Genomic DNA, 26,038 nt, shown 5'->3' on the forward strand with positions numbered 1-26,038 from the left:
TTGGCCTTCAGCCTGGTCCTCTCTTCCCCACCTGCAGTCCCTCGGACTCCCTTCCTGCCTGGACTTTTTTTTTTTTTTTTTTGAGACAGAGTCTCACTCTGTTGGCCAGGCTAGAGTGCCGTGGCATCAGCCTAGCTCACAGCAACCTCAAACTTCTAGGTTCAAGCAATCCTCCTGCCTCAGCCTCCTGAGTAGCTGGGACTACAAGCATGCGCCACCATGCCCGGCTAATTTTTTTTTTCTGTATATATTTTTAGTTGTCCAGATCATTTCTTTCTATTTTTTTGGTAGAGACGAGGTCTTGCTCTTGCTCAGGCTGGTCTTGAACTCCTGAGTTCAAATGATCCACCTGCTTTGGCCTCCCAGAGTGCTAGGATTACAGGCGTGAGCCACCTCGCCCGGCTGCCTGGACTTTTGCTTCCATCCGGGGGTCTCTTCCCTAACACCGCCCAAGTGCCCCACCCCCCCCTTACGCTCACTCATCCTGGGGATTCTCTTTCTTTGCAATCAGGAGGAGAGAAAATGCTGACAAAGTCGACTCCTGTTGTCATGGCAACCATAGCCCTAATTATTGTGTGCAGCCCGTTCCCTTCTCTCAGGCTCCAGGAAAGGGGGTGGGAGAGAGATGAGGGGTGATGGGGTGGTGAAGCTGGGGCCAGGAAATCCCTCCAGGCCTGTCCCCACTCTGCCCTGCCAGTGCTGGCCTTCCTACGCCCCAGCCTGGGGCATCCTGGGCCCCCTTGCTCTGGCCCTGCAGACCGAGGTCTGGTGTCTGGTCTCCTCACTTCCCAGAAGTAAAAAGCACAACCTGTGCTGTTTCATTGATCCTCGGAAGCCGGGGCAGCTGCAGGGCTGGCGCTGTTAAGTTTCCTTTGCACAGGAGGAAATGGAGGCCCAAGGTCACCCAGCAAATGAGGGCAGAGCTGGGACTTGGACCCTGTTGTCGGTCTCAGCCCAGGGCTCTGTTCCCTGGACCATTGCGGTGCCTCAGGAGGCAGCTGTGGGGTCTGCTGACCTCTCTGGACTCCTCTTTCCCCACCCCTCCTCTCGCCCCAGAACACAGACGACCTCCTGGTGGCCTCGGCCGAGTGTCCGAGTGACGATGAGGACCTGGAGGAGTGTGAGCCCAGTACTGGTGAGTGCCTTTCCCCCCTCCCCTGCCCCGGGGCCCTCCGTGACGCTGCTGGGAGGGGGGCGACTGTCCCTGCCACCTGGCCCAAGCCCCAGAGCCTGCTGCCAGGCCTTAGCTTTCCTTGATCGGTCCCCTTCCTAACATCCCCCAGGTCCCTCAAATGCCCTCTGGCAAGGTGCCTTCTTTGTTCCCCACCCCTCAGAGGTAGTGAGGTCCTTAGCCTGGGGTCCTGGGTTGATAGCCAAGGGATGCTGGGAGGGAAAGAGGGAGACTTTTCCTTAGAAAGATGAGTAACCGCAGCTCCCATGAGTCCTTGGGGTGGGGGTGGGTGGACAATGCAGGCCTAAAACTCCCATCAGCTCTTGGGTCCAGAACTGCAACTCCCATCTGCTCTGGGGCCTGGTGCTCTGTTGGTCACCAGAGAGGAGGCCTCTACTGGATCCTGGACCCTCCTTATCCCCAGTCTCAGGGAAGTGTCCAGTATACTGGTCTGCAGAGTTCCCAGGGTGGATGCCGCCAGGACTGCCAAGGCAGGACAGTTACAGCACAGCTACTGCTCTGTGCCGGGCAGTGTGCTGGGTGGGAGGTGCCCCTAGGCCAGACTTGTGGTCCCCTGGGAACATGGGGGCCTGAGGTCTGGCCCAGGTTCTAGTGGGGGCCTGCTGTAGGAGGACAGCGGGGCTGGGGGGGCCTTGCAGGCCCCTGCTTGATGCTTCCAGCTGGAGTCAGCAAAGTAGGGGTGCCCTGAGTGCTGCCTGAGAAACACAGGGTGTGGAGTGGAGCAGCGGGTGCCAGGGCTGCTCATCTGAACAGGTTGGGGGTGGCCGAGAGCAGCTGGGGAGGGTGAAGCACTTGAGGCTGGCGGCTGAACTGAGAAAGGACTGGATGTGACCAGATTTCCCAGTGGGGAAGCACAGGCCTTGGTGGCGGCCAGACGAGTTCACTCGTGGGAGTGCAGGGCCGCCCACAGGTCTCGCCTGGGCTCCCGGACACTTCTCGTTACCTTGCAATGGGTGGTGCCTGGGCTGTTGGTAGCAGAGGTTGGAGGTTGAGGCGGTACCTGCAGGGCTGGGGGAGGGCATGTGGTCAGGAGGTGGGCAGTGGGCCCTGGGTACATCCTGTGGCCTGGGGGCCTCTGAGCTCCAGAAGAGGCATTCGAGCTGAGGTGGGTGGGCCATGACCTTGCAAGGAGTGTGGGTAGAACAAGAAGGGAGCAGGACCTAACCATGGACCATGAGCCTTGGGGCAGAGGCTCAGCTTCAAGGATAAAGGACAGAGGGATTTCTGGGACACATGTCCTCTGCTCTGAGAGGCTCCTCTGCTGGGGCTGTCCTTCCATCTTGGTGGGCAATCTCAGCTCAGGGATGTACACTCCGACCCCTCCCTTGTTTTGGGAGGTTCTGGGCATCCGCACCCCCCAGGCCTGCTTCACCCCTCTAAGCTCTAGGTACTTACTGAGGGCTCCTGTGGCTGACAGGCACTGCTCTGCTAGCCCAGGCCTGCGGAAGTGGCTGTGGTGGATGGCCCCCTGAGAACCCTGGATGGGGCTCTGGGGACAAAGGTCTGTGTGGGTCATGAGAAAAAGATGCTGTGTGGCCCCATCACATGTGTCTGCACACATGTGCCCATGTTCACATGCTCTGGGACAGGAACTCCCAGGTGACAGGAGTCTCTGTTTTCCCTGGACCCTGCAGAGGGGCATCTGGGGCTAGAAGGTCACCACACAGAACATGCAATGCACACTGGACCCCATCAGGGCCACATTCTGTCCACCGGGTTCCAACCTCCCTCCCAGCCCTGGCTTGGAGTCTCGTCAGGGGCTTCGGTGTGACGCCAAGTGTGTGCCCTGGTGGTCTCAGCTCTTTTTGGCTGCATTAGGGCGGGGGGGTCAGGAGAAGCTGGAGCCAGCAGATCAGCTGCTCCCCAGTCAGGGCTCTGTGAGGTCACCAACTGCTGGGCCATCCTCCTGGGAAAAAAGCCAAGTATGTGAGGAGCGGATGGAGGGTGTAGGAGAACTAGAAGCCAGGAATAGGGAGGGACTGGCGGCCTGCCCAGGACCCAGCTTTAAAAATAAGGCTAGGAGGGAGGGCAGAGTGCACACTGGAGCCCCCAGAGGAAACCGCCGGAAGCCACAGGCTCTTCCCCAGGCCTGTGTTGCACATGTTTACACGTCTACACTCCCATCACTCTGAAAGGCTTATCACTGGATCCTTTTCATCCCAATGAGAGGCCAGGCAAGGACCAAGATGACTCCAGGGTCCCCCAGGCCATGTCCCCCAAGCCATGCCCCCCAGAGGCTCTCTAGCCAGAGCCTCTCATGGGCCCCCATGTGATGAGGCTTCTCTCTAGCAGAGGGCCGGGCATCCCTTGGCTACAAGGTCAGTGTTAGAGGTGGGGGCAGCCTGGGTGGAGGCAGTGGCTGTCCAAGGCCTGACCCCACAGGTGTTTGCACCCCTCCCCCCTTCCAGATTGATCCTTGTCCCTGGGTCCAGGTGTGGGGTCTGGGATCATCCCTGCCGACCTTTCCACCCATCCGCTAACTGGGCTTCCCCACCGACCCCAGGCCCCACACCTCCTCCCTTGCTCGGTCAGACCATCATCTACACAGTCATTTTACCTGAGGTTGGCAACCCAGCCAAAGAATATTGTTTAAGTTCTTTTAGAGCGGGGCCGCCTTTAGGGGCAGGCACCGTACAGCTGCTAATGTGACCCACCACCCCTTGTTGTCTCATCTGGCCTGACCCACACACTGTGTTCTGGGCCTGGCCCCTGTGGGGATCTGACTTTGTACACCCTGAGACACATAGGAAGATTACACACAGGCTCAGACCACAGAGGCACACGTCTGTATACACATGCATGTGCTTTGACCAGAGGCATGCATACATACATCCCTGCACACACATCGACGGACCCACCGGCAAGCTCACGTGGGCCCACTTCCACTTGCACACATACGTTAAAACCTAGAAGAGCACACACCATTCATGCCCAGACCAACAGAGGCACACACATGCTTAGACCTCAAGAAGCACGTGTGTGCTCATACCCCCCAAAGTCCATACACACAGATACATACCTCTTGAGACCCAACACATGTACACATGCACAGTCTCACAAAGGCACACATGTGTACTCAGAGACACTGAGTCTTGCATGTGTGTGCTTAGAGCTCCAAAAATACCCACAGAGGTGCTCAGACTCACAGGTGTACACCTGCTCAGCTCCCAGAGGTTTACACTTAGAAGAGTGCTCAGTCACACAAAGACGTGCACACACTCAACCACTGTGTCTCAGATTATCAAGGTCCTTGCATGTGCTCTCAGAGATATGCACGCACGCATGCTCAAACCCATGGAGGCACTCACACACTCACAGCTATTGACATACATGCCACATGTTCAGAGTCACAACACATGCTCAGTCACATAGCCACACTTGCATATTGCAGACACTTGGAATGCACGGGTGTATGTTCAGACCTGATTGTGTGCACATATGTGCTCAGACCCAGGGAGGCACATGCCTTGTGACACGTCTTTGGGCTCAAAGAATTACACATCCATGCTCAGTTCACAGAGGCACACACATGAATGTACAGATCTCCCCGTGTAATGTACATTCACACAAGTGCTCAGACCACAGAATCCCACACCTGTGTTGAGATTTAAAGACACGTGTTTTAGAACCATAGAGACCTGTATGCATGTTCAGATCAGGCATGTACACAATGTGTTCTGACCCACTGAAGTGCATGGGTGCACATACACACAGGTATTCACCGAAGTGCAGATCCATGCCCGGACTCACAGAGGCGCATGTGTGTTACAGCTCTACCCAAGCATACTCACCAAGGTGCACATGTACATCTTTAAAGGGATGTACTCATGCACCAACGTGTGTATTCAATCCCACACTGGCATGCCCACACACATACAAAGGTGGATATATGCACTAAGACTCACAAAGGTTCAGGTGTGCACATTCCAGGGAGGCTGTGTGTGCTCAGCCCCAGGGGTCCACACACATGCACAGTTTGTTCAGCCTCACAGACCTGAGGGGTCAGCTCCTGAGAGGCCCACTGAGCTCATACCTGCAGAGGCTCATACTTTCACGCATACTCATGTGCTCAGACACACACATGTGCTCAGACTCCTGCAGGCATGCACACATGAACTCAGTCCCACAGTGGTGTACACACACGCATGCTTGCCTGCTGAGACGTACATATTGGTTCAGACTCACAGAATACATATGTACACACAGACCCACAGAAGCGCAGGTACATATGCTCAGGCCCCCATAGAGGTGCGTGTACACACACACACACACACACACACGCTTAGGCCTACATTGGCTCACACAGGTGCTCACAGTATGGGTGCACTTCTGTGCTCCAAGGTCCCCATGCAGCAAGGTACCCAGGTAGTGGCACATAGAAGGGTACACAGATATCCTCAGACCCATGGGGCATGCACACATGTTCAGACCCAGTACAAGGCATGCCTGTATGTTCACACTCAGCTGAGTACACACAGCTGTTCAGACCCACACGTACACACATATGTACTCAGATTCACCCATGCCCATGTGTGCTCAGACCCACAGAAGCAGCCTCTTGCTCTCACCCCAGGTACACACCCCTACTGAGGCATCGCCCCATGCACACATGAATGAGACCCTCAGAGGGACACTTGGACTTAATTCCACAGACAGAATTTGCTCAGACCCACAGAAGCACAAATGTGTTCAGATTCCCAGAGGGTCTCAGGTAACACTAGTTACTGTAGTAGACAAACCCACACATCCATGGTTTAACACACACAAATACATTTCTCATTCACCTAAGTTATAAATAAGGGTTCCTGATCGGTGGGCAACAGTGACTCAGGTGACATCCCAAGTTGCGGCGGAAGGGGACCCAGCATGGATTCATGAAGGGGAGGTTTTTACCGGCCAGGCGTGGGAGAGGTGCCCATTGTTCCTGCTCACATCTGTCGCCTGGAGCTCAATCATGGGGCCCAACCTAGCTTCAAGGAACGCTGGGAGGGACGGCCTTGCTGTGTCCCCAGAAGGAAACAGAAACAGATTTGGGGACCAGTTAGCGAATTATTTGCCAGTCTGGCCTTCGGGTCATCAAGAATCCATTTCACTTTTCCTCCCACCCCTAGAACATACCCACCCCTCCCCAAGGGAGACAACCCAAATTCCCACCCCGTTAGGGCATTCATCTCAAAGCTGAGGGTGTCTGGGAGGTGGCAGCCCACTCCATCCCATCCAGACCTGGCTCCTCTGGTCTGGGGACCTGGGTGTGGTGTGGAGACCAGTGAACTGCAAAGATGATTTATCTCACTGCCCCCACTGCCCAGCACACACCCAGAATACAGTGGCGGGGAGACAACGACCCCGACTCGGCCTCCCGTTCAAAGAAGGGAAAGATGGAAGACACCCAGTGGCCTAGATGCGCACAGGCCGCCAATGCTGCCAGCATGGAGGCTCTGCCCCTGCGGTGGGCTGGCTTCCTCATTAAACCCCTCTGCTCTCTGGAAACTCCCTCTCCTGGCTGGGGCCCCTGGCCCTGTCTCTGGGGTGTTCTCCCCAATCCTCCTCCTCCATGGCCATCTCCGAAGTGGGCCTCCTTAGGGGTGCTGTCGCGTTGCAGCCCACCGCTACTCATGGTATATTTGGGGTCCCAAAGGAGGTTTTACAGCCAAAGTAGCCCCACCCAGAGTTCTTTCCTAGGCACAGCTCTCAAGGCCCGTTTATTTCCTTGTTGCTCCCCCTGTGCCTCTTCGTCTTCGTGCAGTGATGACTGTCTTGAGGACTTTGAAACAATAGGTGGGGAGGCCACACCCTAAGCTTGATCCTTGAGCAAGGCTGAGTGCCCTTATGAGAAGCTTTGCTGGGCCTCAAACCCTTTTTCAGTTTTTCCTCCTTACTGTTTAGGGTTTGGAAGTGGTGGCTCTTCTGACTCTTGCAGGACCCACGTTTCTGGGCTGTCTAGTCCCTTCCTTTCTGCCTGCAAACCAGCCAATTCTGGCCACAGTCTGTGTCTTTCTTGTATGATGTTGCTAAAAGCAGGCAGTGAAAGCCAGCATGGTCACCGGGCCCTTTCCCAGCCCTTTCCCTCGGCGCCTGAGTAGGTGCGCGCCCACCCTCTAGGTCGTCACAACCAAACGGTTTGCCACTGCATGACATGGGTCTGCGTCTTCTCAGCCTCCACACCTGGCTCCTTGGATTGTCACATGAGTGCCAGAGGTTTTTGTTGCTGTGACATCCATGTCTGGGGCCGGTGCCTGTATCAGCTAAAGTAACTTTTGTTTCTGTAATAGCTAAGCCGCACATCTCAGTGGTTAATTCAAGAGAAGTTTCTCACTTGGGTGTGCCCTCCCTGCGTGCTCCGGCTCAGCAGGTGGCTCTGTTCCAAGGGGCACTTTAGGAGCCCACACCCCTTCCAGCTGTGGCGCCTCTGTTGTCAACACATGGTTTCCAAGGCCCCTGTAAAAGAAGGAGTGTGGAAGATGGCACACAAGAAGCTGTTGGGGGCGGGATGGCAGTGCCCGCTACTCAGTCACATGGCCATGCCTAGCTGCAAGGGGTGCTGGGGAATGTAGTCTGGCTGCTCAGGGGAAGGAGAAAATGAGTTTGGTGAAGGACATGTTCACGGGTGCGCACCCCATGTGCCCAGACCCACGGTGGTGCAGTCACGTGTTCTCAGGGTACATTCACACGTGCACGCTGAGCTCAGACCCAGGCTCAGGGGCCAGCGGGCCATGCCAGAGCCGGGGTTCCCCTCACTGACATGCACACTCGTATGCTCAGACCTAGCGAGGTTCACGTACACACTTGCACACATGTGCTTAGGGATGTATGCCCAGGTACACAGAAATACAGCCCCTCAGGGTGTGTGTGCCTGTGTGCACACACCACAGTGCACCTCCCTTTCTCTGACCTTGAAACTACCCTGGCCTCTGCCCTATGGTGCTGGGGTTTCAGGGTAGGGAGGGCCACCATCCTTCAGGCCACCACACACAGTGGCACAGGTGGTTCTCTGCTCGGACAGGTGAGTAGGGGCTGAAATCTGGCCAGTGCTCTGCTTCCCAGCCATGTGTCCTGGGTCCCGGGACAGGGCTGTGTCCACTGGGAGGAGAGAATGGTTCTTTCCAGTTTTGCAGAGGTACTGTTGGTCAAGGTGTGCACCGCAGGGCTGTGTCCGTATTGGCTGCCTTTTCTCTAACCCATATGAAATGTGCTGTAGGCTAGTGGCTGTCTTGCCCCTCACAGCCCAGCCAGGGCTCCAGCACTGGTGGATGGGGCCTAAGCTAGCTAATTGCTTCGTCTTGGACCCTCTCAGCCTCGGTCCTAGACTCCCCCTTTGTGGGTGGGCACACCTTGCTTGGGTGGGAATGGGGTTCTTGGGTAGATTTCTAATTAGGGGCCTTGTGTGCCCTAACAGCAGAAAGGGCCCAGCTTGCTGGGCCAGCAGCCCCCAGAGGAAGGAGAGTTGGGAGGAAGGGGTGCCCAGGAATGGCTGGTGGTCTCCTTGGTCAGAATGGAATTCTCTAGCAAGTGGGACGGATATGCACTGAAATTCAGTTTTTCTTAGGATGCAGAGGAAGGGAGGGTGGGTGGCGTCTGTGATAAGTGTGCACCTGTGAGGATTTTCCAAGTGCTACAGCTGCCTGGAGTGGGGGAGGGGCAGAAGGCTGCCTGGGGTCCTTTCCAGACTTTGGTGGCTCCTAGGAGCACCCTATCCCAGTGTGCATCCTTGGCATAGAGCTGGACCCCAGGCACCATGAGTCATCCCGAGTCTGTACCCGCAGATCCCAGCGGGAGGGACAGCAGTTGGGCTTTGGGCAGTGAGAAGTCTCTGAGGGGTCCTCCCCTCCTCCAGGCCCTGCCGACTCCTCACCAGGCACCCTCTTCTGACGCTTCCTGAACCGAAGGTGTGTGACCCTAGGAGAGCCCAGCACCCGACACTAAGTGTGACTTGGCGGCCCCAGAGGCCAGGCCAGGTTGGGGAAGGAAGGCTGCGAGTGTTCTCATGGGCTCCCCACAGCCTGGTGTCTTGTAGAGAGGGAGTGGAGTGCAGGACGCCTGAAGGACACAGGGAGGAAGCAGGGCGGGAGACAGGCTGTCATAAGAAGGGTGCACCGGTAGGGGGAGGTAAGTGAGGGCAGGACACCTCAGGAGATGTGCTGTCGTAGCGTCGGGCAGAGGAGGGCTCAGGGAAGCCCCAGAGGAGCTGCAGATGCAGGGACAAGGCTGGGACCCAGATATGGAGGCCAGACAGGCAGCGGCTGGGGTTGGAGGGGCAAGAGGTCAGTGTGAGCAGGCCTGGGAGGGCTCCGGGGGTCCTGAAGGCTGCACAGGAGGATGCAGGGAGCCTCTGGTCCCAAGGGCCATCAAGTTGGGGAACATGGTTGTGGGGGACTCAGGCTGGGCAGGACTTGTCTGTGGGCCCAGGCCTGAACCCCCCACGTGCCCTGGCCCTGCTAGGGGTGAGCAGTTGGTAGAGAGCTGAGGTTTGTGCCCTGATCAGCCTGTCAGCCCCTCTAGGGCAAGATGTAGTCCCAGCAAGGGCCTCCTGGTCTGTGCCCTGGGCCTGGCATTTCTCTGGGGCCCCAGCTATGGCCAGCGGTCATGAGGCAGCTAAGGCCAAGCCTTGACCCTGGAGTGTCCAGGAGCAACTGATGGCTCAGTCTAAGATGGAAGGTGGGGGTGGCAGTGGGTGGCAGCTGGGCCGCGGAACAGGCTCCTGCCAGGCTGAGCTCTGAGCCGTGCCTGCCGCCTCGGAGGGTGGAGGGGGTGGGCTGTTCAGAACTCAGGGATTCCTTAGCTCAGGAATCATGTGGCCCTGCCCAATGCTTTGCTCTGGCGTAGGAGAGAGGCTCCCACCCGCTTCCCCAGATACCTAGCCTGGCCTGGCTCAGGGGAAATGCCTGAGGAATATCGTTCCTCTTCCCCTGGAAAATCATGATGACCCCAGCTCTGGGCCAGGCCCACTGCTATGTGCTAGGGAGACAGACAGATGGGACTTGAGCCTTCGGGCCTTCCCTGGCGGTGAGTCCAAAGATGTACCTCCAGGACAAAGTAGGGACGTGGTGTCAGAGGCACCCAAGGCAGGGAGCATCCTTTCGAGATCTGCATGGAAGAGAAGATGTTTGGCTGGACGCTGAGGTGTCAGCAGGGGAAGGTGTTCTGAAGAGAAGGCAAAGGTCAGGGAAGAGGGCAGGTGGTGCGGGCCAGCAGGGAGACCCCCGATGCACTCAGGGTCCATGCAGGAAGGAAAATCCTGCCATGGTTGGGCCAGGAACACCCCCCCTGGAGGGACCACTGCCCTCCTCCGGAAAGCTGACAGTTGAGTTTGCCCCTCACCCAGGGACCAGGTTGCTGGGCTGTCCTTTGGTGGGTCTGGGGCATCAGGTGGGGATGGGAGGACACACTAGGTTCCTCCACAGGATAGAGGGCCCATGGGGGCAGGCCTTGGCCTCACCCTAGGACTGGAGCACAATATCCTAGTTTTACAGATGACAAAATTGAGGCCCAGAGAGTGGAAGAAACTTGCCCACAGTCACACAGGAACTCAGGGACAACAGGTGTGCGGCCTCCCAGATTAGCATCTAAGCCAAGCATCAAGCAGCCCCTGCAGCTTCCTGGAGGCATGTGTCAGGGGAGGATTCAGGCTTTCCTGGGCTCCTTGTGAGACTGGCCCTTCGCTGGCCTCTGAGACCCGCAGAAGGGAATGGAGAGTCCATTTGTTCACCTTGCCTGACACGAACACCTGGTGACCTTGGGAAGTCCTGCCCATGCAGGTCTAAGCATCTGCATCCATGGCAAGCCAGGGTGAGACAGTCCCAGCACCACAAAACATGCTTCTCTGCTCTTGGCTCAGTTTTCCACTGTGGCTGAGTCTGTGGAGGGCCAGGCTGGGGCTTCAAATTCTGGGGTGTAGGTGGGCCCCAGCCCAGGAGATTGGAGCCTGGTAGGAAGAGCAGCCTGGGGCAAGGCTTTGAGTTCAATGGCAAGATCTTGGCTGTGGGCTGGCTGGTGTGGCCAAGGATGGCTCTGCGAGATTGCTGGAGCTCTATCTGAAGGGTCAGCATAGGTGTTTGGCTGTGGCTGGGTGGGTGGGGGAAGGAGAAAAGCTCTAAGATGCGGAGGTGGAATGCAGCTGGCCTGGCTGTGGTGGGGCTGTGGTGGGGCAGGGGGGACCTGGCAGTGGAGGCCCAGGGATGCTTTCACCAAGGGGCTGGGGGACCTGTGGGCATGATCTGTGAAGACCACACCCTGCAGAGACCAGAGGGAGGCTCTCAAGTGTGGGCAGAGCTTAGGCTATGCTGGAGGGAGAGCCAGGGAGGAAACCTGCAGCCCCACCAGGCCCAGAGGTGCCCCGCAAGAGGAGTGAGGCCTCCTGCCAGCCACCTACAGCCGGCTCTAACTTCCTTCTACCGAAGGCCAGGGGTCGCACTGTTTTGATTTGAGAGGAGGCCCAGGAGGCTGATGGGAGTTGTATTAATAGTTGTTGACCTAGGGACTGATGGGAATTGTGGTCCACACCCCTTCAAGGGCTAATGGGAGTTGTAGTTCTCACCCTTTGGGGGCTGATGGGAATTGCAGTTTCTGCCCAGTGGACTCCAGTTATCAGACCCAGGGAGGGGGAGACCTACTCTCCCCTTCACACAGCCCTCCACGCTAGTTCCCCTGGGCCCTGTTTTAGCAAGTGCATCCCTCCCAGATGGCTGTGTATGTATTTTCTTTTCTTTTTTTGCTTTCTTCTTCTTTCCGTTGTTTTATTATTGTTTTAACAATAATAAGAGGGCCAGAGGCCATCAAGCCCTGGCCAGGTCCTGGCGGCCCATGGGGGTTCTGGGGAGGGGGAGGGGGGAAGTCAGTGGGGGTCAGAGGTGGAGGGTGAAGAAAGTTGGGGAGTTAGGCTTAGCTCAGGAATCTCACGGCCCTGCCCACTTTCCTCCCTTACTCCGTGCCCCTTCCCCCCTCCCTGCGTCTACATGGCTCATCGCTACCGCTCCCAGAGTCCTATGGGACAGGACCCTGCTCCAGTGTGTCTGAGCCCTCCCCGTCTGCTCTTCCTCAGGGGCCTCCTCACCTCCCACCTTCACTGTCCTCTCTCCCACAGCCTTCCGCGCCCCTTCCCATGGCCATCCCCTCCCAAGTCCTCTCACTCATGTAGCAGTCCCTACATAGCTGCCTGTCATGCACCTCCACTCCAAGCCCTCCTGCCCACTATTCCCTCCCTCCCCCACATGCTGACACCAAGTGGCGGTAACAGTTCCTCGGCCCCAGCCTGCACGGTGCAGATTTCAGCTTTGTGTGTAATGAGGGGAAGAGGGCGCTAGTGAGGGAGGAGAGAGTGTTCAGGAGGAAGGAAGATGGCCAGGGAGACAAGAGCGAGGGAGGGAGATACCAAACAGATAGAAAACGTTGTACGGAAAAGTTGTTTTTTCTTATTTTTTTCCGGGAGAACCCGCTTACACAGCTCTGTTTGTAATTTTTTTCTTCATGCTAAAATCACACGGCCTATTTGTTGATGTAAGTTGCCTGAATTCCGTGGTATGCTATCTTCTTTTTTAAAAAAAAAAGCAAAAAAAAAAAAAAAAAAAAAGCAAAAAAAGAGAAAAATCTAGAAAAAACCCTAAAAGATATTGTTGTTAGGTTTGTTTAAATGCTGCTGTTGTATCTGTTTTTAAAGCCTTAAAACAGTAGAGTTTTTTTTTCCGTTTCTTTTCAATTTCCTTTTCTTTCTGTTCCTTTTGGTTTCTTAAGACAAACAAAAGACCAAAACCCAGAGTCACAGAACCCGTGCGTGGGGTGCCCAGGGCATCCGAGCCGCTGCCCGCTTAAAGCGCAGTGCTCCGGCCGGCTGGCGGGCGGGCCCGGCCCGCTCTAGTCTCCGCCAAAGCCAATTGGAACCGATTTGGGTGTGTGAGGCTGTTGTTTCTCTCTCTGTGCCGGCCGCCTGCGCCCCGGCCCTCGCTGACGCCCTCTTTTTTCTCTTCTCTCTCTTGTTCTAGGAGGAGAGTTAATATTGCCCATTATCACGGAGGACTCCTTAGACCCCCCTCCCGTGGCCACCAGGTCCCCCTTCGTGCCCCCACCCCCCACCTTCTACCCCTTCCTCACGGGCGTGGGCGCCACCCAAGACACGCTGCCCCCGCCCGCGGCCCGCCGCCCGCCCTCCGGGGGCCCGTGCCAGGCTGAGCGGGACGACAGCGACTGCGAGGAGCCCATCGAGGCCTCGGGCTTCGCCTCGGGGGAGGTCTTTGACTCCAGCCTCCCCCCTACGGACGACGAGGACTTTTACACCACCTTCCCCCTGGTCACGGACCGCACCACCCTCCTGTCACCCCGCAAACCTGCTCCCCGGCCCAACCTCAGGACAGATGGGGCCACGGGTGCCCCTGGGGTGCTGCTCGCCCCCTCCGCCCCTGCCCCCAACCTGCCGGCGGGCAAAATGAACCACCGAGACCCGCTGCAGCCCCTGCTGGAGAACCCGCCCCTAGGGCCCGGGGCCCCCACGTCCTTCGAGCCGCGGAGGCCCCCTCCCCTGCGCCCGGGCGTGACCTCAGCCCCTGGCTTCCCCCATCTGCCCACAGCCAACCCCACGGGGCCTGGGGAGCGGGGCCCGCCGGGCGCAGTGGAGGTGATCCGGGAGTCCAGCAGCACCACGGGCATGGTGGTGGGCATCGTGGCGGCGGCGGCGCTCTGCATCCTCATCCTCCTCTATGCCATGTACAAGTACCGCAACCGCGACGAGGGCTCCTACCAGGTGGACCAGAGCCGGAACTACATCAGTAACTCGGCCCAGAGCAATGGGGCAGTGGTGAAAGAGAAGGCCCCGGCTGCCCCCAAGACGCCCAGCAAGGCCAAGAAGAACAAAGACAAGGAGTATTACGTCTGAGCCCCCGGCACCGCGCCCCACTGCCATCTGCCCCTCCCGGGAGGACCCGGGAGAAGGGTGCGGCCCTCTCCCTGCCGGGGGCCTGGGAACCCTCTCCCTGGCTGCCTCAGGCTTCTCTCACGAAGAGGAAAAGCAAAAAAAGAAAAGGAAAAACCCCGTACTCTCCCCTTCCTCCTGCCGCCTGCCTGCGCCTGTGGCCGGCATCTCAGTCCTGGGGCTGACTGTCCCTCTCAGCCCTGCGCCCGCCAGGCAGGGCACGTGCTCACAGCCCTGGGTTGATTTATTTTTTTAAGGGGGGTAGTTTTATTTTGGTGGGGTTGGGCGGGAAGGAAGGCTGGGGGTTTTGTAAAGTGTCCGCCACTTGTCCTGTTAATTTTCCTCAGTTTTTCTTCTTCCTCCCTCTGTCCCTCCTGCCTTCCTTCTCCACCCAAGCCCTCCAGCCCCCATCCCAGGCTTGCTGTCTCTGTCCCCACCCTCCTTCCCCACTTCTTTTTTTGTGTGTCTGGTTTCTCCCTTCCTTTCCTCCCTTTGGGTTTCCAGAGTCGGTGGGGGAAGGGTGGGAGGGTGGGCCCAGTGGCCCAGTGGGCGGTCAGGGCGTGGTGGGGCAGGGGCTGTCCCCAGTGCCCCAAGTCTCCTCACCAGGAGTGGCGCTGCCTGGTGCTGCCGGGGAAGGGGCATGGGCTGAAGGCCTGTTCTGTGTGTGCTGCCGGGCGACGTGCATTGATGGGAAGCTGCTGGAGGAGCAGGGGTGGGGGGCGGGGGGCGGGAAAGGCAAATGCAGATATATATTAAAGACAAATACTCTAGATACCACGAGCAGTGGCCTGCGGCACCTGTTGGGCACGGACAGCAGGGAAGAGGGAGCGAGGCGTTGTCCGAGGACTGCTGGGGTCATTCTCTGCCCACAGGCTCCCTGCTCCCCCAGTTTTTTTCTCTCTTTGTTAACAAATGTGTCTGAGTCTTGGAAAACACCCCAACCCCGGAAATGTGTGGGAAAAAGAAAACAAAAACTTTCCAAATTCCAACGGTCCTGTGCAGTTTTTGGGGGTGGGTGGGTGCTATTAGGTCCTGGCTTTGGGCTGGGGTCTGGGCCCACACTGGGGTCTGTGAGAGCTGGTAAGTGACCCCAGGCCTTTGGGCTGAGCATGACTTTGGGCTCCTGAGGTAGCAGCTTGTCTTTGTCTCACCCCTGTGTCCTTGCTGGGTTGAGGACTGGGACAGGAAATATGGCTGGTCTCTGGCCTGGTTCCAGAGACCTTAGCTTCTCAGGAAGGCAGACGGATCCCCAGGGCTTCGTGTTGCCTCCTGGTGGCTGGACAGGGCCCACGCCTCTGGGGCAATGTATACCTAATCCTTGCCACAGCCCTTGGAGGAGGTGGTGATTTCTGGAGTTATGACAGCTTCAGTGGCTGAGTCCAAGTGGCCTCCAGTTCTCCTGACTCCAGGGTCTCTGCTCCTTCCCCTGAGCCTCTAGGCAGTTTGGACCCTGGGACTCTCCCTGCCCCCATATCTACTCTGTTGACTTCGAGCTGCTACTGGAACTGAAGCTGGAGGCTGAGCTGGCCACCTCGTCCACGGTGTTCACTCCTTCATGGAGACCCTGACAGGTCCATGGTCCCGGACATGTTGAGAGATTGGTGTATGTTTGTTAAGCCCCTCAGTTGTAAGGAACAGAGACCCACATTTGCAGCACAGAGAGTGAGGTTGGGTCTGGGTCTCAGGGGTGGCAGTGGTGGGCTGTCACGCCACTGGACACATGAGATGCAACTCAGCCACACTCTGTCACTCAGTACTTCTCCCTGGATCCACCTGTCCCCCGACCTTCCTCCCATCGCCCTGGCCTCCCCTCCTGGCTTTGCTGCTGGTGCCCCTGGTCGCCATTGCCCTGGGCTGCCCAGTTCTGCATCATGATCTTCCATCTGTAGGTGACTCTCCAGGCATTTTCCACGTCTGAAGCCTGGTCCATCTTTAGGCCCAGACCCCTTGATGCCCACAGGAGCCCCACCCTTCAGCTGGGGGCCGTCCCTTAGTGGGCGTGGCAGGTGCCAATCTCCAGAGGCCCAGCTTGCCCTCCTGTCCCTCTCTCCCCTCCCTGCACCCCAGACACCCAAGACAAGCTTTTGTCTTGGGACCCTCCCCACCATGGTGCCCTCTAGGATTTCTTGAGGTTCTTCCCCCAAAGTCCTATCAAGAGTGAAAGAGCAGGTCCTCCCCGCCTGGCCCCAGCTGTGGCTTTCTGTGGACTCGGCCCCTCCTGCCCTCCTGAACCAGCCTGGGGTGAGGTTCGGTCCCTGCTTGTCCTCCAACTGCTCACGGTCTTGGTGCCCAAGGTCAGTGCTACTGAGGTCAGCTCTAAGCACCTGTGGGAGTCTGGGAGAGGCCCTGACTTGGGGCAGTCTTGCCAGAATGTCCTGTGCCTGTGCTGGGGATGGGGACCTCTGGGGTCCCCTGTTGCTGTTCTCTCTGCCCAAGGGACAGAGACTTATCTCAGGTTCCCCTCTTCCCACCACCACTAGGCAAAGAAAACAAAGACAGGCAGGCAGGAGCTCCTTGGTATCAGGAAAGGAAAGAACATCCTTACTCCAGAAATTTCTAGAATGACCCTGAACAGGGTGGGGGGAGTCTATCAGGGTGGAAGGGCAGAAAGATGGACAGTCTGGGAGTTGGAAGGATGGGCCTCAGTCTTGCCATATGACTGTGGGACGTGGTCTTTCTCTCTGCGCAAGGAGGCTAAGAGCTCCTGTCACTCAAGGGCTTGGTTGTAAGAGGAAAGATTCCTGGACCTGGTCATGGACTCAGTTTACCCATCTGTAGGAGAGAGGCACCTCAGTCTCAGTTTCATCGTCTTGTGCTTCTGCTGTTGAACTTAGCACCTGGGCCTGATCTGAGGCCCTGGCAGTGACCCAGGAGAGTCCCAACAGCCCCCGGGGGTGGTTGAGATTCCGGGCACCCTGGCTCCTTGACAGGCGGTCCTTGAAGGAATATGGCAGGAGATTCCACCTTGGGGCTATCAAGGACAGGGGCTTGGGGAGGAAGTTCACAGACCTGCCCTGGCCACACAGGCCCCCAGGGCAGGGAGCACCAGCCCGGCCAGTGTGGGACTCTTCTGGGTGGCAGCCGTCCTTCTGGAGGCAGATATGGAGCCGAGGGGCCTGGTGCTGTCCCCTCCCCACACATCCTCCCTCGTGAGCTTCAAGCTTGGAGGGAAGCAGGAGAGTGGACAAAGTGGGTCCCAAGCCACTTGCCTTGTTCTTGCTGCCTAAGGCCTCCACCGCCATGGGGGGAGACTGGTGGGGTTGTTACGGGCTCGTCTTCCCCACACCCAGTTCTCTTGGCTCCTTCACTGTAGGGGGCCCAGCAGCCTCTGAGGTCGGGAGCCCCCATGTTGGGACCAAAACAAAGGGTGGTCCTGCTGTTTGGGTGGGCAGCACCCCTGGGTGAAGCCTGTGGCTACTGCTGAGGGAGACTCCTTATCCCTTGGCAGGAACCCACTCTGCCTCAGTGATGCTCACTCCCAAGAGCCTCCAGGTCCTGTTGAGCTGATTGAGGGGTGACATGTTGGAAGCCAGTAGGCCCTAGGTCCTGGAAGGGCTGGGAGCAAGGCCACTCGGAACATGGGCAGAGGGGCAGCCCTGACCCACTAGGTGAGCTGGAGGGATGCCCTGGGGGAGAGGGGGAGCCATTTCCCACCAGCCCTGGGTTCTGCCTTCTGGAAGCTTCTAGACATCCTGGGGCCCCAGGAATGCTGAGCAAGGGTGAGCAAGGCCCTGGGGCTCAGCCGGCAGCAGAGAGACAAAAGATGGGCAGGCTGGGACACCTCGCCTTCGGACATCTTTACAGACAAGATCCCTGCCCCTACCCCTTTGCCCTGGGGTCTTCCCTGAGGGGTGACCATAAGCGGATGGCCGAAGGACATGACTCCACAGAGGCTCAGGGGCTGCAGCTGACAAGACCAGGCTAGGGAGTGGTCCCCACCTTGTGGGGGCAAGGAGCTGCCTTCTATTTCCCCATCCTGTGTGTGCGCACATTGCAGGTGTGTGGGGTGGGGAGGGGACAGCCCTGCACTGAGGTGCCTGGAAGCAGTGACACAGGCACAGGTGAACCCAGAGACCATCTGAGCGTGGCCCCAGGGTGGCACAGCTGATGGGGACCTGGCTAGGCAGTGGGTGGCTCCTGCCTGCTCCCACATCTCTGCCGCACTGCACTGTGCTTCCCCGTGAGTGCGGGTCCTGGCTCAGTTGAGAGGAGCGAGGAGGCCCTGCCACTGCCCTGGAGGAGCGCTGCTAGACACCAGATTGTGAGGCTGGTGAGGGGAGCACAGCGGTGTTGCGGCCGGAGTCGGGCTCTGGAGACCTACCGACTACAGTTGGAGTCCTGAGACTGCCCTCTCCTAGCTGTGTGTGTTGCAGGCAGTGGCTCCGAGCCTCAGTTTTTCATCTGTAAAATAGGGGCAATATCTACTTTACAGGGTTCAGAAAAAGGTGAAATGAGAAGATGCTTTGAGGTGCCTAGCACGGCCCCTGCAGCCTGGCATGAGGGGCAGGAAACTGGCCTGGGAAAGGCGCCCCTCCGGCAAGGAGCCCCCGCACAGTCCTCCTTCCCCAACCCTGGGGGACCCCGGTGCGCATCACTGGCATGGCTGGAGGCTCGGGGGTCATCTGCTCATTCGTTCCTTTATTCACTCTTTAGTCCGTCCTCGCACCAGTGTGACTCTGGCCTGGCTCCCTGTGGGAGCGGGGACATGGGGTAATGGGACCACCCCAGCTCTCTGGGAACTCGCAGGCTGGCAGGGTGGGAGGAGACAGTGCGAGGCGGTGACCATGGGTGATAGTTTCACTAGTGCCTCCAGCCTGGTCCTGGACCCCTGGACGAGGGTCGCTGTCCTGGGTCTGGGAGGCTGAGTGCCATTTGTCGGGCATGAAGATGTGGCGGACGTGTGGCTGGGGTGTGGAGAGGCGTGGGGAGGGGCCGGAGTGGCTGGGGCCAGGCTGCCAAGGGCCTCCGCGTGAACCTGAGGAGCTGAGACCACTGCTCGTGTGGAGCCAGGGGAGGTCCTGACTGCGGGTGACGGTCCGTTCCCAGCTCTGTGCAGGCGGATGGGTGGCCGTGGGCAGTGAGGAGGCAGCACGGGGCAGGGTCCATGGGGCTGGCCCCTTCCCTAGGCCTGGGCCCTCTCCTCTTCACACAAGGGAGCGTCGGGGTGATGGCGCACCAGGCGCCTCCTGCCAGCCAAACTGCCCGTCGCCCCGTCGGTGTTGAAGGGGGCTCCTCAGACAGTGAGGGGGCAGGAGGGACATCCAGGTGGGAGAGTGAGGGTCCCAGAGGACAGCCACTGGCCCCCTGGAGATGAGACCTTTTGCTTCCCCTGCCCTCTCCAGAGGACAGAAGAAGCCGCCGCCTCCTCTTCCTCCTCCTCCAGCTGGGCTTCCCAGGAGGCTAGAGCTGTGTGGAATGCAGGACGGGGCACCCCTGTGTGCGGTGAGCCGCCTTCTTTACCGCCCTGTTCAGGAAACACAGCCGGGTGTGTCTCAGGGTGCGGAGTGACCCTACCCTTGCCTGCGGACTCAGGCTCTTAGGGGGCCCAGGAGTCAGCTCCCAGAGCACAGGATGGTGGGCAATGACAGCCCGTCAGCCATCCGAGGGCTTCAGTGGTAGAGTCTGGGGCTGGTGAGGGCTCCCGACAACAGCCATCACACCCCAGATCTCCCCTCACAAAGGGCTACCCACTCCCTTCCCCTTGGCCTCTCTGGAGGTGGACCTGTGGGTGGCTGGGCCACTTGTGCCTCGAATGGTGGAGTGAAAGTCAGAGAACAAAGCCACATTGTCAGCCAGGGACCCAGCTCTGAGTTTCCACTTTCCCAGAGATATGCTGTGTGACCCTGGGCCAGTCCTATCCTTCTCTGGGCCTCTGCCGCGCCCCCCTGTCCACTGATGAGGGTGGGTGGCCAGACCGCCCTGGAGTGAGAGAGGGAGGGAGGGGTGGTCCGGGGCCTGATCCACTCACTGGTTCTGCACATCTTGGATGGTGTCGGGCAGTGGCAGGTTCCGGGTCTCAGGCAGCAGCAGTGTGGCCAGGCCACTCAGCACTGGCACCGTCCCATACACCAGCAGGGGCAGCGAGGGCCCGTGCGTGCTCAGCAGCCGGACCAGAGGCCCCAGGCAGGCTCCCCCTCGGGCTGCCATCTGGCCCAGGCCCACTGCCCTCATCCTGCGGGTGCAGATTCGCCTGTGAGCACTGGCTCTGCCTGCCCATGGCCTTGACCTCCCACCCTGGCCCAGGGAGGCCCAGGCAGCCCTGAGACCACAGGGAAGGGAGATGCAGGACATGAACATCCGGGTCTGGGGAAAGCCACGCCTATCTGGCATCCCAGCCCAGGGCGCCCCTCTCCTGGGGCCCAGGCACAGCCTCACCTGAGCACCGTGGGGAAGAGCTCGCCATTGTAGATGGTGATGCAGGTGAAGGCGGACCCCATGCACCCCAGCCCCATCACGGCCAGGGCTGAACGTAAGGCCCCCAGCTCTGTGGATAGGCATGGGGTTGGCAGGGCAGGTGGGGGCCCAGGGCCATACGGGGGCTCCCTGCAGCCCAGGGGCTTCTCTCCTAGTGTTTGTGAGTCATCTCCACTTGGGTGTTCCGGGCCCCATGTGTGCACCATCTTAAGTGACCTCATGCCTCCCATCTGCTCCGACCCAGATGCCCTCAACCCCATGTCCCTCCCCTGCAATCCATCCCTCAGTTCTGTCGTATCTCCACACCCTTTCCCAATGCTGCCCCCTCCACTCTGACCCGCAGCCCCTGCGCAGGGACCGCCATCTCTCCCTACCGGCCCCAGCAGGCTCCTTCCCAACTGAAGAGGGGCCAGGGGTCTCTGTTCCCGGCTCAAGCCCCCCAGGTAAGGGAGCCTTGGGCCGGGCGCTTGCTCACCGTGGGGCACCAGCGTGTTGGCCAGGATGCAGGCCCCCGACAGCACCAGGGACAGGGCCTGCAGGGGGCGGCGGCCCAGGCAGCCCAGGAGCAGCAGGGCGCCCGCCTTGGCTGGGATGTCCACCACCCCGATGAGCACCTGGAGCAGGAAGATGTTGCTGCCCAGGCCCTGCAAGTCCATGACCAGGCCGTAGAACGTGAAGCCAAAGGCGAACCTGGGGGCAGCGGGCAGGGGGTCAGGGTGGGGAGCGGGCTGCTCACTTGATTGTTTCTTCTCAGACCGGATTCCCTGGCCCTTCTGCTGCCGGCTCTGTGTGGTGGGGGAGGGTCTCCCAGGTCCCCTCGCCAACGTGGCTTTCCGTTGGGTTTGGCTGATGGAGGCACTGGTGAGAGGCCAGGGCGGGAGGCGGGGAGAAGCCAGGGTGTTTCTCCCTCCCTCTATGTTTGGGAGCTTTGTCTGGGAGTGACTATGTCCCCTCCATGGTTCCAGCTGCCACTAAACAGGCCCTCCCTCCGTGGTCTTTGCTGGGTGGCCCTGAGACCTGGCTCTGATGACTCCCTCCCTCCTCCACGTCCCTCCAACCAGTGTGGATGTGCCTTTCTGCAGACGCTGTTCCCTGGGTCTCGCTAAGTCCTGTCCGGCTTATTAAAGCTGCCTGCTGAGCCCCGGCCTGGGCTGTCTCCTGTCGGGGTCCTCCTTGGGAGGCCCTCTCAGGCCGGGGGGACCAGCAGGAGAGCCAGCAGAGGCCCAGGCCTCGCAGCCAGCCGATTCCAGGTCCCCTGCTGCCAGCAGCCCAGGGCAGCCAGAGGCGGAGGCTGTGGCCTGGGTGGGGCGGGGCTGAAGGGCAGGTACCAGCACAGCATGGAGACGCAGGTCCGCAGGCGCAGTCCGGGTGTGCGGAACAGGGTGCCCAGGCTGGAAGGAGCCTGGTCCACACTCAGGTCCTCCTGCATGGCTGAGAGCAGGACCTGCGGGGTGGGGGCGCTGTTGGCACTGGGGGTGTCAGGCGGGCCCTTCCTCCTGAGACCCTCTTCCCAGGGGGCCCCGAACATCCAAGGGGCCGGGGGAAGGGCCCAGCCCCACCTCACCTCGATGGTCAGGGTGTCCCCTGCTGCCCTCTTCCCGTTGATGGCAGCCACCCTCCGAAGCTCGTGCAGGCCACGGTCAAGCCTGCCGGTGGTGAGGAGCCATCGTGCCGACTCTGCCAGCCACCTGCCATGGAGGGGGCATGGGATGGCCACTGCCTGTGGCCTCTAGGGCCTGGCCTGCACCAGCCTCACTGCCATCTCCTCTCTGCCCACAGGGGTGGCTTCCCTGGCGCCCACAGGCCCCAGGCTCGGGGAGGCTGAGGACCGGACGGGCAGTGAAGGGTGCGGTGGCCTGTGGCAGCCACTCTGTTGGCCCCCTCTGCCTCCCTCCCGACACCACAGCCCTTGCCCCGCCTCACCAGGAACCGGGCCCACGTGGGCCTAGGTGCAGTAAGGTCCCCCACCGGCTGCGGGACCACAGTCTACAAGGCCGCCAGGGTCCCCCACTGTCCTGGGGCTTGCAAAATGGGTCCAGTGTCGGTGTAGGAGAACCAGGAGCGGTGCCCTGGAGTCTACATCACTGACCTTTGCCCTCCACCCTCCACCCTCCACCCTCTTGGCGATGGGGGTCGATCTGCCATGCCAGAAGGCCGCTGGCAGGCACGATGGCCTCCCTGCAGAGCCACCGCCTAAGATGTGCTTGTCTCCTGCTCTGAGGAGTGTCTGTAAATTAATGGTTACTCCTTTCCAAGCTGTTGGGTTGGGAGAGATTTGTGAAGTCAGCCTTCCTCCTGGTGCGGGTACGGGCGCCTGCCCTCCACTGGGCCTCAGCTGTGCTGCTTTCTGCGGCGGCCACGACGGCCGAGCAGCTACTGAGTGCAGGGAGGCGAGCCGAGCTCAGCCGGCTCTCTGTGGGGTGGATGGATCCAACTCGCTCTTCCATCCACCCATCCACCCACCCATTCACCCATCCAACAAATAGTTTTTGTGCACACTAGTGCTTGGCAAGGGCCATGCCTGATTTATTTCAGGGCAGTGCAGACATTTCCCAACCTCCTATACCTGCCAGCCCTGCGTGGGGACCATGGAGTCCCCTCTGATGACTGGGTCCTGCTCCCTGTTCTCCAGCAGACAGACACATGCATCAGTAATGTCAGTCTACGAGGCAGACTGGGGCTGTGCCGTGTGATTGTGTGTGTGTGTGTGTGTGTGTGTGTGTGTGTTTAGTATCTTTGCATCCCACCCCCAGCCTGGCCTAGTGCTGCCATGCCTGGCGCAGAGGAAGGGCTCAGAAAATGAGCCTGCAGCATGGCTGGCCAGGCAGGCACGGACAGGTGAGGGGAACGGACCAGGAAGTGATGGGAAGGGGGGAGGGAGAAGGCTGAGTAGGAGAGGGAGGTGCCCAGGAGGAGCAGGGGAAGCGTCCTGGGCACGTGAGCCCCACATGGAGTGGCCGAGCACCGTGCCAGGCCCCCTCCCAGTTCTCCTCCAGCCCATGCACCCCGGCCAGCAGCACACCCAGTGCTCTGTCCCCGGGAAAGGAGAGTCTTCCATTCTCCCGGGTGGAGAGTGAGCAGGGTGTCCTCCCAGGAGGCGGCGTGGAGCATGGCACCCACCATGAATACACAAAGCAGAGGAAGAAGGGGGCTGAGACTAACAGCTGCAGCATCGAACAGTCCCGCACACCATAGGCCACTGCAGACGTCAGGACCTGGCCTAAGCTGAAGCCCAGAGAGTTCAAGGTCATCATCAAGGCTCGGGCCTGCGCCGACGTCCACTCCATCACTGCAAGAAGACTGAGTGGGTCAGCCCTGGAGCCTGCATAGAGGACCCCCCGCATGGCACCAGGTCGGGGACCTACAGAGTGTGCTTGTGTTCATCATGACGCTCGCGAGGGCACAGGCCACCAGGAAACGGAACAGGCAGTACAGGGGGAAGGTGGGGACCAAGGCAGCCACTGTGCCCGACATGGCCATCTGAAGGTAGCTCCAGCTCAGCACCAGCCTGCGCCCGAACCTGCGGCACACACACCGGAGGGCAGGGGTTTGTGGCTTGCCGTGGCACTGGCCGTGGGGGTCTGAACCACCGAGAGCCCGCCCTGTGCTTGCCCACTGAGCGGCAGGGGATACTGAAGGCTGCTCAGGGCCAGACCCACTTCTCCACCCAGGAAGGCTCGTGAGCATAAGGAGAGTCCCTGAGGTGAGAGCCCAAGGCACGCTCAGTCGGGCACGAGTCCCTGTCACCAGGGGCACTCAGCCAGCAGCTAAAGGCAGGGGCATGGCCCAGCAGGACTTAGTGGTGAATGTTTGATGGGAAGCAGTGATTTTCTACAACCCACAGAGTAGACTTGGTGAACCGCAGGCTCAGAGAGGGTGTGAGACTTGTTTAGGTGGCACAGCTGCAGGGTGGCAGGTCAAAGACCCACACCTAGCAAGCAGGGAACTTTCTAGACCTGGCTGCGAGAGGCCAGTTAGTGGTCAGCAGGTCCAGGGGCCTAGGAGAGCGGGGGCAATGAGGGGCAAGGGTGCCTGCCCGGGCCCAGGGTACTCACCTGTCTGAGGCTGGGCCACTGAAGGAAGCTCCCACCATCATCCCGGCCAGGTAAATGGTCTGGGCCATGGGCTTCAGGGCTTGAGAGTCACACACCAGGTCCCACTGGTGGGAGAGGAGGGGGGCTGAGCTCAGGAGGCCCTTACAGCCCCAGTGGAGGGACAGAGGAGCCAGATGGGAGGCCCCCAGGGAGCTGGGTGTGGGTGGTTGGCCTGGTGACCTCTAGGGTCATAGAGCAGGGCCCCATGGAACAGTGAGGGCACCTATGGGCATAGCTTGGCCTTGTGAGGAACATCCTGCCACCCCTTGCCCTAGGGCCTCCATGGCTCCCTATTGCCCAGAGCGTCCTCCTTCTCCCCTCCACTGGGCAGCAGCCACCCGAGCTGACACCCCGGCCCCTCCCCCAGAGGCTGCTTCCCTCCTGTTCTTTACAAAGAGGCCCGGGCTTGACTGATGCCCGTCTGGGAAGCAGCCTTGTGCTGCCCCGTACCCTGTATGCCTTGGCCTTGTGGAATCCAGTGAATTGTCACTGAGTCCTCTTGTGACTGAGGTGCCTGGAGTCACAGCTGAGAAGTGTCAGCAGGGCCAGGACTGGGTGAGGCCAGAGAGGCATCCAGGTGCCAACGTCCAGAGGTGCCCACTCGGGTGCCCCTGGCACTTCCAGGAGCCTGGGGCCATCCTTGCCCGTAGGCTGCCTCCTGCACCCGCTCCCCTGCAGGACCCCGCGGCCGACCGGGACTGAGAGCCGGCCGGGAGTGGGAGAGGCCTGGGGAGGTGGGTCCTTCCCACGACAGGCCCATTTTGAGTCCAGCCAACCGTGATCTGTGACTCTGCCCTCCAAGGTGCCAGGAGCTGGGGCGGGGGTGCGGGTGGCCCTCACCTTGGTCACGATGGTGGCAGTGAAGGTGCGGCGGTCGTAGACCCAGCCGTCCAGGCACGGCTCCGTGGCCGCCTCGCTCCAGTTGGTGGCCGTGGTGTTGGGGTCCAGGAGCTGCCACTGTGGTTGGCGGAAGCGGCGACACTCGTGGGGCCCCTGGTTGGGGCCGGGTGGGATGGAGACGGCCAGGAGGGTCTCGGGGTCCAGGACGCTGACATGGGAAGTGCTGTTATCCAGGAGAGACACCCAGCAGCGGTGGCTGGGCACAGCTGCCGAGAAGTTCTCCAGCATGGTCTGAGCAACGAGCCACATGATCGGGAGCACCAGAGCCACCGTCTGGAGAGCCTGGTACCTGCCCAGGCCGCCCACTCTGTCCAGGAGTTCTGAAAATGCCATGGAGCCCTCCTGAGGGGCCCAGAGGAGGTGCCCACTTCACAGGGGCTGGTCCAGGGCAAAGCGGGCGACTCGACGGGCGGGCCTGCCCCACAGCGGTGCCCGCGCCAGCCTCCCCTGCCCGGCAGCCAGGAGCATGTCAGGGCCCACCGGCTTTGCTGACTCGGGCTCTCTGGGCATCTGCCCACTGGCTGTCACTTGGGGTGGCTC

General features: G+C 59.8%; 2 protein-coding genes across 15 annotated transcripts in view; one reads left to right on the forward strand and one right to left on the reverse strand.

Moving 5' to 3' along the window:
* NRXN2 (neurexin 2) overlaps positions 1–14,054 on the forward strand; it is a 100,099-nt gene extending 86,045 nt beyond the window's left edge. For 7 of the 14 annotated variants that reach the window (XM_069470228.1, XM_069470229.1, XM_069470232.1 and 4 more), the window contains 2 exons: positions 1,057–1,135; positions 13,750–14,054. In XM_069470228.1, the coding sequence (XP_069326329.1) occupies positions 1,057–1,135; positions 13,750–14,054 (384 nt within the window). Of the gene's footprint in view, positions 1–1,056; positions 1,136–3,010; positions 3,020–3,523; positions 3,539–13,167 lie in introns of all 14 variants that reach the window. The other 7 variants (XM_069470224.1, XM_069470225.1, XM_069470227.1 and 4 more) reach the window with 3 other exon arrangements.
* A 5,436-nt stretch (positions 14,055–19,490) lies between these two features.
* LOC138385026 (solute carrier family 22 member 12-like) lies at positions 19,491–25,831 on the reverse strand. Its single transcript, XM_069470661.1, has 10 exons — positions 25,439–25,831; positions 24,560–24,663; positions 23,870–24,024; positions 23,625–23,793; positions 22,069–22,192; positions 21,833–21,948; positions 20,980–21,194; positions 20,466–20,574; positions 20,059–20,262; positions 19,491–19,554 (listed from the first exon to the last, which is right to left on the reverse strand). Exons 1-10 carry the CDS (start codon positions 25,829–25,831, stop codon positions 19,491–19,493), a joined length of 1,653 nt encoding a protein of 550 aa, XP_069326762.1.
* Positions 25,832–26,038: the final 207 nt, after the last annotated feature.

The sequence above is a fragment of the Eulemur rufifrons genome, chromosome 6 (assembly GCF_041146395.1).
Source record: "Eulemur rufifrons isolate Redbay chromosome 6, OSU_ERuf_1, whole genome shotgun sequence".
Classification (NCBI taxonomy): Eukaryota; Metazoa; Chordata; class Mammalia; order Primates; family Lemuridae; genus Eulemur; species Eulemur rufifrons.

Coding starts and splice junctions, on each gene's coding strand:
- LOC138385026 (XM_069470661.1), bottom strand. CDS start 25,831: ATGGCATTTTCAGAACTCCTGGACAGAGTGGGCGGCCTGGGCAGGTAC. Junction 23,794..23,869: donor GATGAACACAAGCACACTCT/GTAGGTCCCCGA, acceptor GTCTTCTTGCAG/TGATGGAGTGGACGTCGGCG. Junction 19,555..20,058: donor ATCCAAGATGTGCAGAACCA/GTGAGTGGATCA, acceptor TTTCCTGAACAG/GGCGGTAAAGAAGGCGGCTC.